The sequence below is a fragment of the Lampetra planeri genome, chromosome 10, assembly GCF_965212315.1.
Source record: "Lampetra planeri chromosome 10, kcLamPlan1.2.h2, whole genome shotgun sequence".
Lineage (NCBI taxonomy): Eukaryota > Metazoa > Chordata > Hyperoartia > Petromyzontiformes > Petromyzontidae > Lampetra > Lampetra planeri.
In genome coordinates this window covers 2,824,276-2,838,855 of record NC_136116.1, presented here as the reverse complement: position 1 = coordinate 2,838,855, position 14,580 = coordinate 2,824,276, and the positions used below count along the sequence as shown (strand labels likewise).

Below are 14,580 nucleotides of genomic sequence, written 5' to 3'. Positions count from 1 at the left end.
CAAAGCGGCCGCCGGCTCCACCGCACGCCACCCGACGACTCGAACGAGCCGAGCCGTTCCCGCTGCTCCTTCGCCCCAAACCGAGTGCCGTGCGGGTGCCGTGTGTCCGTGCAGGCCGCCCGAGGAGCCGATGGAAGAGGACTCCGGGGCGTAGGAGCGCGGGGGCGCCGGCAGGGTCTGTTCCCCGTCTGGCGACCACCTTTCTTTCGACGGCGGCGGCCGGCCACACCGGCCGTGGAATTTGTTTAGTTTTTCGGAAGAATCGGCTGTGGCCCCCACCCCCCTACCCCCCGGCCCCCACCTCCGTTGGACACGTCCGCCTCCACAGCAGCTCGGAGCCGCAGGAGAAGGGAGGTGGTGGTGGCGCCCCGCGGTGACGGTGACGCTGCGGTTACCGGCGCGGCGAGCCGCCCGTGGTGCCGCGCCCGCGGTGTTGCGCCCGCCACCGCTGCCCCGACGCCCTCCGCGCTGGCAAGGCCGAGCGTCGTTGCGGTCTGCGCATAGTAGGGGGGGAGGGGGCTGGGGGTGAGACACGTTGACGTGCGAGTGCTTGGCCGCAGCGGGGAGCAGGGAGAGCGTGCCCACCGTGGGGTACCGTAGGTCCTTGAAGTTGATAAGCCATGGCGGTGTCAATGCGACACCCAGAGTTCATAGCTTTAGGCGTCGAAGCGGCGAACCGTTTACAAGGAAGGCTTCCCGGCTGCTGGCGTTCGGGGCTGGTGACGCCACTCGGCTGCAAGGGGCCACCACCACCAACAACAACATCAACAACAAGGTTTTTCACAAATAATCACAGCAGTAATAATAATCGTAATGATGACGGCGATGAGATAGTGGTGTGAGGCCGTCACCGGCCTTCATTGGTTATGGATCGCTCGCAACAACAAAAACCGCCGCAGCGACGACAACGGCTAAAGCTGCGCTGTTGGTCCAGAAGACAACGGGTGGCGTTACCTCGACAGTAACAACACTCCGGAAAGGCCGTGTGGATGTCGACGCTCGTCAGGGGGCTGTAACGCAACCGAGCTGTCCAAATCCCCGGCACATTTCTTAAAAGGTATTTGAAGTTCGGCCGTGTCGGGCCGTGTCGGGCCGCGCGTGTACAGGTGGGTGGTGGCGGGGGGGGCCAAGCGCTGGAGCCAGCGACACCGGCAGGTATTGGAGGTTGCTTTTTTCCGGCAAGGCCGTCGTTGACTTGGGGCGCTGGGACAATTGTGCCTTCGTGACCGCTTTCTCGGTTGAGTTGGGGGGGGTGGGTGTGGTAGTGGGGCGACGGCTTCCGCGGAAACAGCCTTAAATTCTCACGGACGCTCGGCTCGTCCTGTTCCTCAACGTCTTTTTGTTGAATGTAAAAAAACAAACACTGAATTCACGTCTTCTTCACCGCCCCCCCCCCCCCCCGACGTGAGAAGAAAAGATGAAAGGAGGAATCACACACGAAAAGCACTTATTGTAATAAAATCGGGACGCCTGGCGGCTCCTCCAGCTTTTCTACGCATGTTTGTATTTATGAATGCCGAGCTATAGGAGATATTTATTTGGGTGGCAGGCAGTTCGCTCGTGACCACTTCGGCTTTTGAAACTACTCGCCCTTGCCGCGCATCTCAAAAGAATGTTTCAAATGACCAAGCAGTGTTATTTTGTACCGAACGTTTTCGTTTTCGCCTTGTCGAGTTTTTATTTTTTACAATGATGAATATTATAATTATTTCTTTTGTACTTTCATACTAAACGACCATCCGAACCCTGCCAGCTTCTTTTAACCCGTGCTGGGGGGGGGGGGTTAAAGGTCGCGTCGTTTGTCACTTAAACGGGCGAGCCTCGGGTCTCGCGGCTGCGCGATATTTTTTCTACCACGGGGAAGGTGGGGGGGGGCAAAGAGCGCTCCTGGGTTTGTGGATTGTTCCTAACCTCCCCGCCCACCCCCGCCCAGCACGGAGCGGACTGCATGATGCGCGCACGCGCGCGTGCGTAGTTATTTCGGTGACCTTCCAACAGTTAACATCTACTTTCTGTATAGTGATCGTCACGTATTTACTGACCAGCTGGAGTACTCTCGCAGTTGCGAATGACCTGAGGTATAACGACATACAGAAATGGACAAGTACTCCTGTTGTTGTTGTTTTTATATGCTACTTGTTTTCAATGACAGTTACCCACGTCACTCACGACACACACCATAGAGGTGTTCTGAAAGGAGGCTCCGCCCTGTTTGTAGGCCTGATTGAGGTTACCGGCCGGTACCTGATCCAGCGTTGTTCTGCTCTGACTGCAGTCGGCGTGTCCTCTCTCGTGGTAGCTCCCGAGCTGTTCTGAGGGTGCCCCAGTTAAACGGTCTCCCCGCAAGCACGGCCACCAGATCGTAGATCGTACAGCGGCCCGAGAACCATGGTGCAATGCAGGGGTGTCATCTGGGATGATTTGTTATTGCCGGTTCGTGACGGGGATACCTGGCAGCGCTGGTGAGGTCACGCTTGACAATAACACGGAGGCTTTTGCCTGCAGGGTGCGCCGACTGTACTGGAGCAGTTAACTCTGGTGACGAGTACTCTTCTCGCGTCTCATGCTGTGTCGAGACAAACCCTTCGTTGTCCTTCGTGGCGGATAACAGGCAGGCACTCTGAAAAACTTCTTTTACACCGATCGGGGACCGATCTCTCTCTGGCCCATTTTCAGCAAATACCACCCTTGAATGCCACCTCCAGTAATGCCATCCAATGGATAAAAACGCTTAAGATTTGCAGTGCATGATGGACGTTGTTCTCTCGCCAAACGTATTAGCTCCAAGGCTTGTGGTCGCCATTGCATGACAGGCATTGTGCCGTTACTATGCAGAGTGACAGAATCTCCCGGCAGCAATCGGCTGCTCCATCGCTACCGTGTCTTGGTGATCGTCAACGTGGGTTCCGTCCGGCACAATCTGCAGGTGGCCTCTGTCGGCTTACGTGACTCGTGTTTGGAACTCAAGCCTCGACCATTTTGGAGAGTCTACGATCGTGGCCCTTGACATCGCTCGAGCGTTGGATCGTGTCTGGCACCGCACGCAACTTGTCAAGCTCCACCCGTCATCTGGCTTGCACCCGAATCTGTACCCTGATATTTTCATCTCTCTTTTTTCAAATCTGCAGTAGTGGGGGGTGGCCAATCGGATGCCTTCGCGATTAACTCTGGTGTTCCGCAAGGCAACGTTATTTCTTCTCTTCAGTTCAGACTGACTCATCCAATCCGTTCGACCACCACACTGTAGGTCACGACACCTCCCTTGCTACGTTCTGAATTCATACCTGTCAACCCCTTATCAGCGCCTACCTTATTACAGACCAATTCAGGCTTTATTGGTCACTCCGTGCCCCTTATAAATCTTAACGTTCATCCTACAAAGTCCCATCACAAGGGAAAAACACAAATAAATAGACAAAAATTATGTTCTGAAACAAAAGCTGTTTTATGTATAAATGTTTTTAATTGGTGTCAGTGATGCTACTTACCATGCTACGGTCTACGGGGATCGCTACTCTCCAGAGTAAAAAAAAAAATCTGCCCCACGACTTTTTTTTATTTGGCCGTATGATTTTATTGCTGCCCGTATTGAAACGGTTGTACGCCGTATGGACCTGAAATCTAAATTTCCTTGTACAAGAAGGCGGGTAAACCATATGGGTTGACAGCTATGTGAATTCCCTCCCATCGCCTCTTTTCCCCAAGCTCCTATAACCTTGGTCTATTCAAGAAGCCTGTTACACTCTTCTATTAACTATTACTACTCCGATCGCGATGTGCTGTTGGTTTGATGGACGCTTGACGTGCTGGGCCTGTGACCCTCTGCCGAGAAATTGTGTAAAAGAAAATGCCATTATTTTTCCACATACGCACAAACAAACACAGACAAAGATCCCCTGTATAGCCTGAACAGACTGTTGGGGCAAGCGCTGTTAGCGAGGACCTATGAAGGCCGAAACTGCACACGAGAAGGGGTGGGTGGGCAGCATCACACCCAGCCGCGATCTTCACATCTTCGGGGATCTCTCGTAGTCGAGTAAGATTTCCCTCCAGGTGTCACTTGTCCGTGCTGTGAGATGGAGCTAGCTGGCCATGCGTCCGGAGATGGCTGAATCGGCCAATCCGTGACCTGCAGATCTTGGCACAGTGAGGGCACGGATGGGCCATCCTGGAGCTCCCCCTCGTTGTCGTCTCTATCTCTGGTGTGCGTGATTTGCGGCGTGCTCTTTTACTGGCTATCAACTCTCTTCGCTCGGCCTCAAAATCCTGAGTTCCATTGTTTATTTTGGCCCTCCATGATGGTCTATCAAGAGCATAGATTTCCCATTTGTTTGGATCTATGTGGCTTCGTTTGAGGTACATTTTAAGGTTGTCACGGACACGCTTCCTTTGACCTCCGGGGGCACGTGATCCATCGCTGAGCTGGGAATAGAAGATTTTCTTAGGAAGCCTCGAGTCATTCATCCTCACAAGGTGAACTGCCCCTCTGAGTTGATACTTCATCATGATGGCCTCTATGCTGGATGAGTTGGATTGCTCCAGCACACCAATATTAATTTGTCTTTCTTCCCAGGTGATGTTTAGTATTTTCTTGAGACAGCGTCGATTAAACATTTCGAGAGATTTTACGTGTTCACGATAAGTGGTCCAGGTTTCTGCACCATATAAGAGGGTTGGGCATGATCACAGCATCATACACAGCCACTTTGATCTTGGTGGAATTGTCGTGGTCTTCAAAGGCCCTGTTCTTAAGTCTGCCAAAGGCAGCACTCGCTTGGGCAATCCGCTGTTGGATTTCATAATCAATTAAGACATTGCTAGAGAGATGGCTGCCTAAGTATGGGAAACTGGGAACGTTTTTTAGTATTGCATTGTTGGTAATGATTGTAGGGGGTGGTAGGTGTCCTCCTGGAGCTTGTTGGAAAAGGATCTCTGTTTTGCTGGTATTCAATGTTAGACCCATCCTGCTGTAAGCATCTCTAAATATGTTGAGGATGACCTGAAGGTCAGCTTCTGAGCAGGCACCGACTTGGGCATCATCAGCATATTGGAATTCAATAACGGATGTGATTGATGTTCTTGACTTGGCTCTGAAACGGTTGATGTTGAATATGTTCCCGTCTGTCCTATATGTGATATTTATGCCTCTGGGAAGTCTGTTCTCTGTCAGATGAAGCATTCCCACCAGGAAGGTGGAGAAAAGAGTTGGTGCAATAACGCAGCCTTGCTTCACACCGGTACTTCGATTGGCTCTGAGGTTTCGCTATCAGAGAGGAGGATGGCCTTCACACCGTGATGCAACAGACGGAGGACGTTAACACATTTTGTTGGGCAGCCATGTCTCAGAAGGATTCTCCATAGTGCATCACGATTAACGGAATCAAAAGCTTTAGTCAAATCAAAGAAGGCCATGTACAATGGTAGTCTCTGCTCCTGGCACTTCGCTTGGAGTTGACGGGCTGAGAAGATCTTGTCTGAGGTTTCCCTATCAGGTCGAAAACCACTCTGCGATTCAGAAGTCTTTTAGTAGGATTCTTGGCAATATTTTCCACCAGCGGCAAGAATAGAGATTCCTCTGTAGTTGTCACAGTTTGACTCGTCAATTTTTTTGAAGACGGTGACAATGATGGCATCTTTCAGTTCGTTGGGAAGGTCTTCATCATTCCAGATTCTGGCCATAAGGGAACGCAGGTGTTCTAGTAGGCGTTGTCCTCTATGTTTGTAAATCTCAGCAGGAATCTGGTCTAGCCCACTAGCTTTGTTCTTTTTCATCTGCTTGACAGCTTTAGCCACTTCAAGCATCGTTGGTTCTCCAGCTAAATCCTCAGTGGTGGAGTGTTGTGGAATCTTACTGAATATAGAAGCGTCTACAACAGCGTTGCAGTTGAAAAGAGTGCTGAAGTGTTCCTGCCAGCGGGAGATGATTGCATTTTTGTCTTTGAAGATTTTTGTCCCATCCTTAGACTGAAGTGGTGCAAGGCCCTGTTTTGATGGTCCATTTAAGACTTTGGTTGCTTTAAAAAATGCATGTGGGTTATTGGAATCTGCAAGATGTTGTATTTCTTCTGCTTTGTTTCTGAACAATTTGTTCTTTAGTTCCCGGATTTTAGTTTGTACTTCCGATTTGGCCTCCTTTTATGATTGTTTTTTCTGTCTAGATTTTGTGTTGTTGCCAGGCGATAAATCCTTTCTGCTTCTTGTCAATGAGGCCTGTGATTTCCTGGTCGTTGTCATCAAACCAGTCGCAGTTTTTCCTTCTTGTGTAGCCAATGGTGTTTTCACAGCTGGTTATAACTGGCATCTTCAGTTGTGTCGAGTACTCATGAACATTTCCTGAAGCCTGGTTGGTGCCGAGTCTTTGAGCTCATTCTTTCAGTCGGGCCTGTACTGATGGATCTTTTAGTCTGGTTACATTGAGTCTTTTCCTCTGTAGTTTTGGTCGGTTGATGTGTTTGTGGTTTAGTTTGAGAGTCATCACTGATCGAATTAGTCTGTGGTCAGTCCAGCAATCGTCTGCATTGATCATGGCACGAGTGATTCGGACGTCTGTGCTGTCAAGCTTTCTGACAATCGCATAGTCCAGTAAATGCCATTGGTGTGATCGAGGGTGGCACCAGGAGGTCTTAAGCCTATTCTTCTGCCTGAATAGGGTGTTGGTGATTGTCAGGTCGTGCTCAGAACAGGTTGTAAGAATAAGGTGGCCATTGGAGTTGGACTTTCCAACTCCCTCTTGACCAATTACACCGTTCCGCATTTGATGGTCTCTCCCAACTCCAGCATTCAAGTCGCCGAGGAGAATCAGCTTGTCAGTTGTTGGTGTACTCTGAAGGATTTGGTCGAGTTGCCTGTAGTAGGTCTCCTTGGTGTCTTCTTCAGAGTCCAGTGTTGGTGCATAGGTACCGATGATGGCTGCATGTTGGTCTTTTGAGAGTTTCAGGCGTAAGGTCATAAAACGATCCTTGATACCAATTGGGAGTTCACTTAAGCTGTTGATGAGCATGTATCCATTGCAAACCCTACAACATGCAGGCATCGCTCATGCGCTGGTTTACCCTTCCAAAAGAAGGTGTAGCCTCCACCTAGCTCGGTCAGTTGGCCTTCATCCGCCAGACGGGTTTTGCTGAGGGCGGCAATATGGATATTAAATCGTCTCAGCTCGCGTGCCACAAGAGCTGTTGGGTGCTCTGGACATTGCGAGTTTGGGTTTATCTGTGAGGGTCCTGACATTCCAGGATCTAATGTTTAGGTTATATTATTTTTGTTTCGACCGCAATTATTGTTGCTCCCTCTGATGCTATGTTTAGGGCACCTTTTCTAGCCCCCTCCCCATTTGGGGTGAGCAGAGTGGATCCTGGTGGGCTGCTCAGTCACAGCTACAGCTGCCGGGATGCCCTCCTGCCTGATCCGAGTGAGTGACGACCTTCTAATAGCTGCCGCCTTGGTGCTGGGTTGTGACTAGGAGCTTCTAGCTGCATAGGCCTGCCCCGCTCGCCACTTGCCAATCGCCCAAGGGCTTTGGTAGTAGTGTGGTGGTGCGATGGCACAGTTTCCCTGGAGGGTGCCAGTGCGTGAATTAATGTACCTGCAGTGTCTGTTGCACAACATCTCCCGCACGGGGCTTAACCAGGAACCAAGCCTGGGTCCAATGGTGAGGCAGAAAACCAAGACGATTTAAAGGCTTGTCCTGAAGCACCAGTGGCTCCTCCGCCATATGCCGTTGGCCATCTGGACCGTAGCTCATCTGCCCAACCGAGGTGGGCCGTTGGCCACTTGGTATCCACCTGGGATTTTGTCAGGGTTTACTCCCTTAGCCTAAGTGGCTAACCAGAGCCCCGTGAGCCAGCGCGTTTCCAGGTGAAGTCCAGACAGGCCTTCTTGGTTATCGAAGCGGCCCAGGTGGTCTAACCACCCACCATACTTCGCCCTGTCTGGCAATCCTGTACTTTACCTGTTACCACCTCCCACGAGGTGGACGAGGGGTTGGCCCGCCACTCGACTCTCCGCTCCCATCGCTTGGCCTCTTCTCCCCGTGTGTGCGCGCGTGTGCGAGTCTTTGGGTAGCAGTGCGGAGTATGGGTAGCAGTGTTGAGTGTATGGGTAGTGTTGTACATATAGGGTCTGCGGTGTCTCCCCATCAGCACATCATGTCATCGCTCAACTCTCCGTGTGTTGCTGGCGGTTGTGCAGGAGGCCGGGCTGAGGATGGCAGCGAAATGCCCCCCGCAGCCTGCGCCCCACCCCCTGCCATGATTGGGTGCAGCTCATTGAAGAGGTGGCTCGATTTCCGCCAATTTTGAACACCACGACATTTCAGCGCCAGGGCCTCGCGATATGGCGTGCGCAGAGTCTTCCAGCGGCCCAGAACCTGTGACACCTGATATTTCACTCCCTGTCTGCGTAGGCGGCATGCGAGAGGCGCGTCCACAGCGCCTGGTTCGGGTTGTGTTTTTAAACGCCTTTGAAGTGTGCATAGCCCTTTATTAGTCTAATAGTTTCCTCCCGACTCCAATTTCGTTTACGCTCACCAATCACCGTCTCTCCTTCATCTGTGTCGGACAGCTCCAAGTGGAAAAGCTCCTCCTGCTGCATCTCCTCCTCCTGCTCCTCCTGCTCCTCCCCCTCCTGCTGCTCCTCCTGCTCCTCCTGCTGCATCTCCTGCCCTTGCTCCTGCTGCTCCTCCTGCTCCTCCCCCTCCTGCTGCTCCTCCTGCTCCTCCCCCTCCTGCTGCTCCTCCTGCTCTTGCTCCTCAGCCGGCACCTCCCCCAGCTCCTGCTGCAGGTCCTGCTGCAGCAGGAGCTGTGTCTTCTGCTTTTTCTTCTCCGCCTCCAGCAGAAGATTCTTGTAAAGCTCCACCGACTGCGCCTTCATCTGAAACCTCTTGAGCTGCTGCATCAGCGGGGGGGGGGGGGGGGTGGCTCCTCAATGGGCATCTCAGCTGCAGCTGGAACAACTTTTGCTTAAACTCCATGTCCTGCTGCTGCGCCGCGAGATGCTGCAGATGCTGCAGATGCAGATTTTGTCTGTTCATGATATTTCTCTGCTTCTACCGAAGCATCGCCTTCTGCTCCTCCTTGACCTCCAGCTGCTGATGCTGCTGCTGGATCGTCTGCTCCGACTTCTCGATCTCCTCTTGCTGCTGCTGCAGCTTTTTCAGTTGACAAAGTAAATTATCCATCGCCCTTGAAGAAAGTCGGAGTGGATGGGGCGTGTGCGTGGTGATCCCGTGAGCTGGAGAGAGATAAACTTGTGGTTTTGGACGCGGTCCTTTGTGTGGAGCCAGGAACCACCACAGCGTGGTCAGACCGGTGTGGGAACAGGTTTTGTGGGGAACACGCCATCTTCACATATCGCAGCAGGCGCTCGTTTGAGGCTGAGTCGACCTAGCTGAGGCCCAGGACCGTTTGAGACAATTGTCACTGGTGTTGGCCGTGAGCGGGGATCGAACCCGGGTCACCGGATTTGTAGTGCAGCCCGCTAACTGCGACACCTCCGCTCTCCGCAACCTACACATGCACACACATGTGACAAGTCATTCTTGCAAGCCCCAAGTACAAACATGCAAGAAGGTACATGCGGTAGCACAGGCGTGTGTTCACGCACGTGCAAGCGCACAGTCACCTCGCTGTACACACACAAGTGTACACGCGCATCCGCGTGCACACGGAGCAGAGCGAACATGCATATCCTAAAACCCTAAGATATAAAACATAATCCATTAATATATAAATATATATAGTTGTCATTTGTTTTTATTTTGATGTTGCTCCCTCCCCCCCCCCCCCCCCCCCCGTGGTGGCACGGGTAGAACATGGATCGGGGTTTTACCAAACGTGAGATTCCGCAGTCCCGTCCACGTCGGAACCGCAGTGACTCGTTGTGCAGTATTCAGAGAACGCTCCCCCAGTGTCTCCCTTCAGAGGGCCAGGTCTCTTTGAGGCAGCAGTATTGGGCTCACGGCTGATTGGACAAGAGCAAGGCCACAGCGAGCGGGTTGGTAGGTGGTGGACCAGTTTTCTCGAGGCCTCAGATCCAGAGCGCACCTCGGAAGAAAAGGAACACCTTTTGGCGGCCCTGGAAATTTCGAACCATCACGATAAAGAATTGTAACGCCCTGCTTTTGGCCACTCAGTAGCAGCGCACGTGGGAAGTGATGTTGGTCATCTGTGTTGGTTATCCGTGGTGGTCACCCGTTCGGTAGCACCTCTACATAGAAGGATCCAGCTCACGTGATTAGCGGTTGCATGCGGTAATCGTGGTTTTGTTCCAAAAAGGACTTCCTTGATCACGATCTGCGATTCTGGCGAGACCGCGACCTGAATCCGGTGACTAATTTACACGGAGAGCTGCAGTGATGGTCACTGATGGGTGACCTCGTGCCGAGGTAGATGATGGCTACGCGATGATATCAAAGCAATCGAACTGGAATACGTAAGTTCGATACGGTTTCGTGTTTTGTTCCAGCGATGGCGCTGGCGGTCGCGCGTGGCAACGGGCCATGGTCGCGCGAGGCGAGTGGCAGGCGGAGAGAGCGATAAAAGGGATCAAGAGTTGTTATTTTGTATTATCATGTCCAGGATTTCTTGAGCACCGTATAGAAATATATTATATAATGTGTATGTGAGTGCGAGTGTACATAGTGGGCGTGTACAGCAGGGCATCATCTGCAGGTGACGGCAGAGAGAGAGAGAGCGAGAGAGGAGCGGCCCCCGCGTTTACAAGGCGTTGTCCCGTCTGGCCACACGGTATTAACGTCGCCTACCCGCTAATGTCGCTTTGCACCTCCCGGTGTCTGGCTCCAGACGCTTTGGCAGCCAGACACGAATCTGTTTTTGCATCCAACTGCTGGGGGACGGTGGGGGGTGGTGGTGTTAGGAATGGACAGGAGCGGTTCGGGGTGGGGTGGGGGGTGAAGGGGTCATTGGGTCGAGGTGAAGTGGCGAGTGGAGTGGATTGGACCGGTGGTGGCACGGCCCGTGGTCTGTTCTGGCCGCGTGTGTCCTGTTCGCGAGCGCGGCCTCGGCCTTCGCGGCTGAGGCCACAACGTTGATTTTTGCCGCCCGTCTCTCGGAGCTTGAGTGTCGAGCCAGCCACTTCACGTGTGTGTCGGGGCTCATTTGAAGCTAAATTGGAAGCTCGTGAAGGACACGGGCACGCGCCACGCCCCACGCTCCGCCTCTGCTATTGATCATTATTATAGCGACGATCTTAACCATACGAGTGGAGTTGAATGGAGGAAAACGGTCGAACGTGTGCGTCACATGCGTTGGCGATCTCAATCATTGGGTGTCCAGTTGCAAGTAGGACGAATTCCTTCACTTCTACGATCTTTTTACTCATTGCTTTAGCAATGAATCGGATATGACAAAGAAAAAACAATAGGTCCGTGTACATACGCCCTCGTCTGAAATGGTCTTGCACTATTTTTACATGTTTAAAAAAATATCCGCCTAATCGATTTTACCAACCTGTTTTTGCTCGAATAAAAGAATACACTCATTCGAGCAACAACGCGGCTAATTAGAACACCCAAGTGAGAGTTACATTAATTAGCACGTGGGTGCGTGCAACGCGCAGCGGTGGCCCCTGCCCATCTTACCGTGTGTGTGTTCACTTACTGTGTACGTGTGTCTGTGTGTGTTCACTTACTGTGTACGTGTGTCTGTGTGTGTTCACTTACGAGTGTCTTCATCAACACCATCAGCAGCAGCAGCAGCTTTATTATAACTCCCATCGTCATCATCATCGGCGTCGTTACTGCAAGGGTTGGCCGGTGGTGCAGTGGCTAGGCTCACATGGTGTCCGCGCGTGTACAAAAATATGCAAAAGACTGCTGTTGCCAGTGAGTGACTTGCCCTGGTGGATATTAACAAAGGCAGCTATATTTGTATCACGTGTCAAGTCCACGTATAACCCTCGTTGTGTCGACACTTTTTTTCATCGACGTGCGCGTAAGGCTTTCGGTGTTTTCTCTCTAGGCATGTGATCGCGAAATAAATATGAAATAAACACGGAGCCCCCGGAGACGAATGGCGTCCCGTGAATTGCCACGCAAGGCCACGTGCAGCATGCTCGGCTGATTTTCAACAGCAAACCACGAAACCGCCCAGTCGACGCTCATCTTGTAGCCGCACGCCTCGGGATGTGTCGCACGAGCTTAAATACCCCTCGTGTCGCGGAGGCCTTCGTACAGCAGTGGATTCGCCGTGACCAATGAGGACAGATTAAAAAAAAAAGGACTTTTAAAATCGCGGCCATGCGGATCCATCGTGGTACCCTCAGTGACGTCACCGCCCTGAAGTCGAATGACGCGGCTGGCAGGAGCGCCGCACCGACGTCACTGGAGTGCCACAATGATCGCGCTTGATCGGCAATTAAGTCTAGTTTTTTTACGTCGGATAGGAATGAGAGATCCTGGGACGCGCGGCTCAGGCGGTGGCGTAGCCTGGTTCTCCGTAGGCCCTGATTGTGAGGAGTGGCCACGGCGGCTGGGGCCCTTCTCAGGCCCGTGGGCTCCGGTGCAGTTGCACCGCCTGCGTACTCGCTAGGCGCACCAACTGAGCATCGGGCGCGCGGTAGCTACAGGACGAGAGCTCTTGCGTGCGTGGGTTGTATTGCGTACTGCGTTAAGGCAGTTGTGTTGTGTGACGCCGTCCGCCAGAAATGTCCTCATCCCGTCCGTGTCCGCAAGTCTCTTGCCTCCCCGGCGCTCGCTGCGATGCAGTTGATGAGAGTTCCACGCATCGGGGAGAGAGGGGGGGGGGGATTCGCAATTCGGCCAAAATATCTCTCTGTGGATTCGCTGTTCTTGACTTCATTGTACGTTCGGGTCAGGCCGGCCAGTTGAAATCCATTGGCTTTGTTGTTGTATCTGTTGTGTGTGTGTGTCCGTGAGTTGAGTGTGTGACGGAGAGAGAGTCTCTTTGTGTTTTATAATTCCACGTTGGCTTTGTATTGGTCATTTGAGAAAACACGCTCGGGTTATCACGTGTGCGACATTCACTTTGACACGTTTGAGATATGTATATGTGTACACACTCACGCAGCTATGAATATATAATCCACGCTCCGCGTGAATGTGACCCGAGTTTTTGAATACGGCCGTTCAAATTAAAGCGTTTTTTGCATCCACGTGATTGTTGCGTCTTTGAATCCCCCGCTTCTCCTTGTTACCAATCACGCGTGCGTGTTTAATGATGAAATGCTTGCGCTCACGTGGTGACATCACTCAAAACGCTCCACGTTGTATTCGCCACGTAGAAAGAAAGGAAACCGGTAACTACTAACCTGTGTCCGCTCTCAAGTGATCCCATGACTACTGGATGGCATTGTTTTAAAACCCCAGTGATTGATTCCACGAAGCCTCGTACCCTGCCACTATCGCCGACGCCACTGCGCCCACTCAACACGAATCGAGTCCCACTCACGGCGCGATCCGCGTGCGTTTTATCACCAATCCTCTCCGGGTATTTTGTGGTTTTTGTTGTTGGTTTTTTTGTATTGGCATGTGCGACACTTTGGTAAGGTCGTTGCGGCTGCTGTTTCCGTGAGATCCCCGCCCTCCCCCCCCCGTCTGTTCGATTTGTTCGGAGCAAGACGGTGGTCGACTACTCGCATTGTGGGTTTTTTTGTGTTGTTGTTTTTTTTACTACAAAAGGAGCGGCGATGTGGTTCGGTCGAGTGGGGCGATGGGGGTGGCGGGGGGAGCGATTCTCGAGACCACGTGGCCCACCGAGTCCCATCGCTCCTGTACTAATGATGACGATGATGGCATTAGCGTATCCCATATTACCTAGTTTACATACACACGCGCGTACATATATATATTTTAGCATTGTTCCCCGATTGGAAATGTCCATGCGACGTGCCGTTTGTGTGGCATCAATAAAATGAACGAGATCACAGCGCTCTGCTTGACGAGTCGTACCTCTTTATTTTTTTAAGGATTCTTTTGGATCGGGATTATAGCTCGTGCTGAGCAGCTGTGGTGAAGTATGGCCAGACAACACCCCCACGACCACCACATCTCCCTCCCGCCTTCCAATGGCCGCCACGGAATGAATGAGGAGCCTTTATTTCGATTGTCCGTTCACGTGCACAATCTGCTCGCCACGCGCAAACGTTCACGATGCGTTCGTTATGAGCAGCGCTCCTGCCACCGGCATTCTTAGTCCACTGCTAGATGACTGTACGATCATTTGGTTTACATAATAGGCTGAAGGAGGGAAAAGTTAAATCGGTTCCATTTCCTATAGACTCCGTTTCATTCCTTGTCGGCTTTAAGTCGGTGCCTACTTCAATAGTGATATACATCTTCGTCGTCAGCCATGGTCGATCCACTGCTGGATGAAGACTTCCCCCAAGCCGCCGCCACCTCTCACGACCCCGCGATGAAATGTGCCTGGATCTTCCCCCTCGGTCGACTCGGCCTCAAATGGGTACCTGGTGCGATGTGTCCACGTGGTGCTGGCCAGCCACCCCACCTCGTGTGCTGTGTCTGCCTCCACAGGTGTTCGCTATCAGCACTTGCCCCAACAGTCTGTTAAGTCTATACGTGAGATCTTTTTCTTTGTGTGTATATAT

At 52.1% G+C, this 14,580-nt stretch overlaps 1 protein-coding gene across 1 annotated transcript in view; it reads left to right on the top strand.

Moving 5' to 3' along the window:
* LOC144721127 (histone deacetylase 4-like) overlaps positions 1 to 13,901 on the top strand; it is a 128,114-nt gene extending 114,213 nt beyond the window's left edge. Inside the window, exon 27 of the mRNA XM_078598522.1 lies at positions 115 to 13,901. Within this exon, the coding sequence (XP_078454648.1) occupies positions 115 to 154 (40 nt within the window). The 3' untranslated portion in view covers positions 155 to 13,901. The remainder of the gene's footprint in view (positions 1 to 114) is intronic.
* The last annotated feature ends 679 nt before the right edge of the window (positions 13,902 to 14,580 follow it).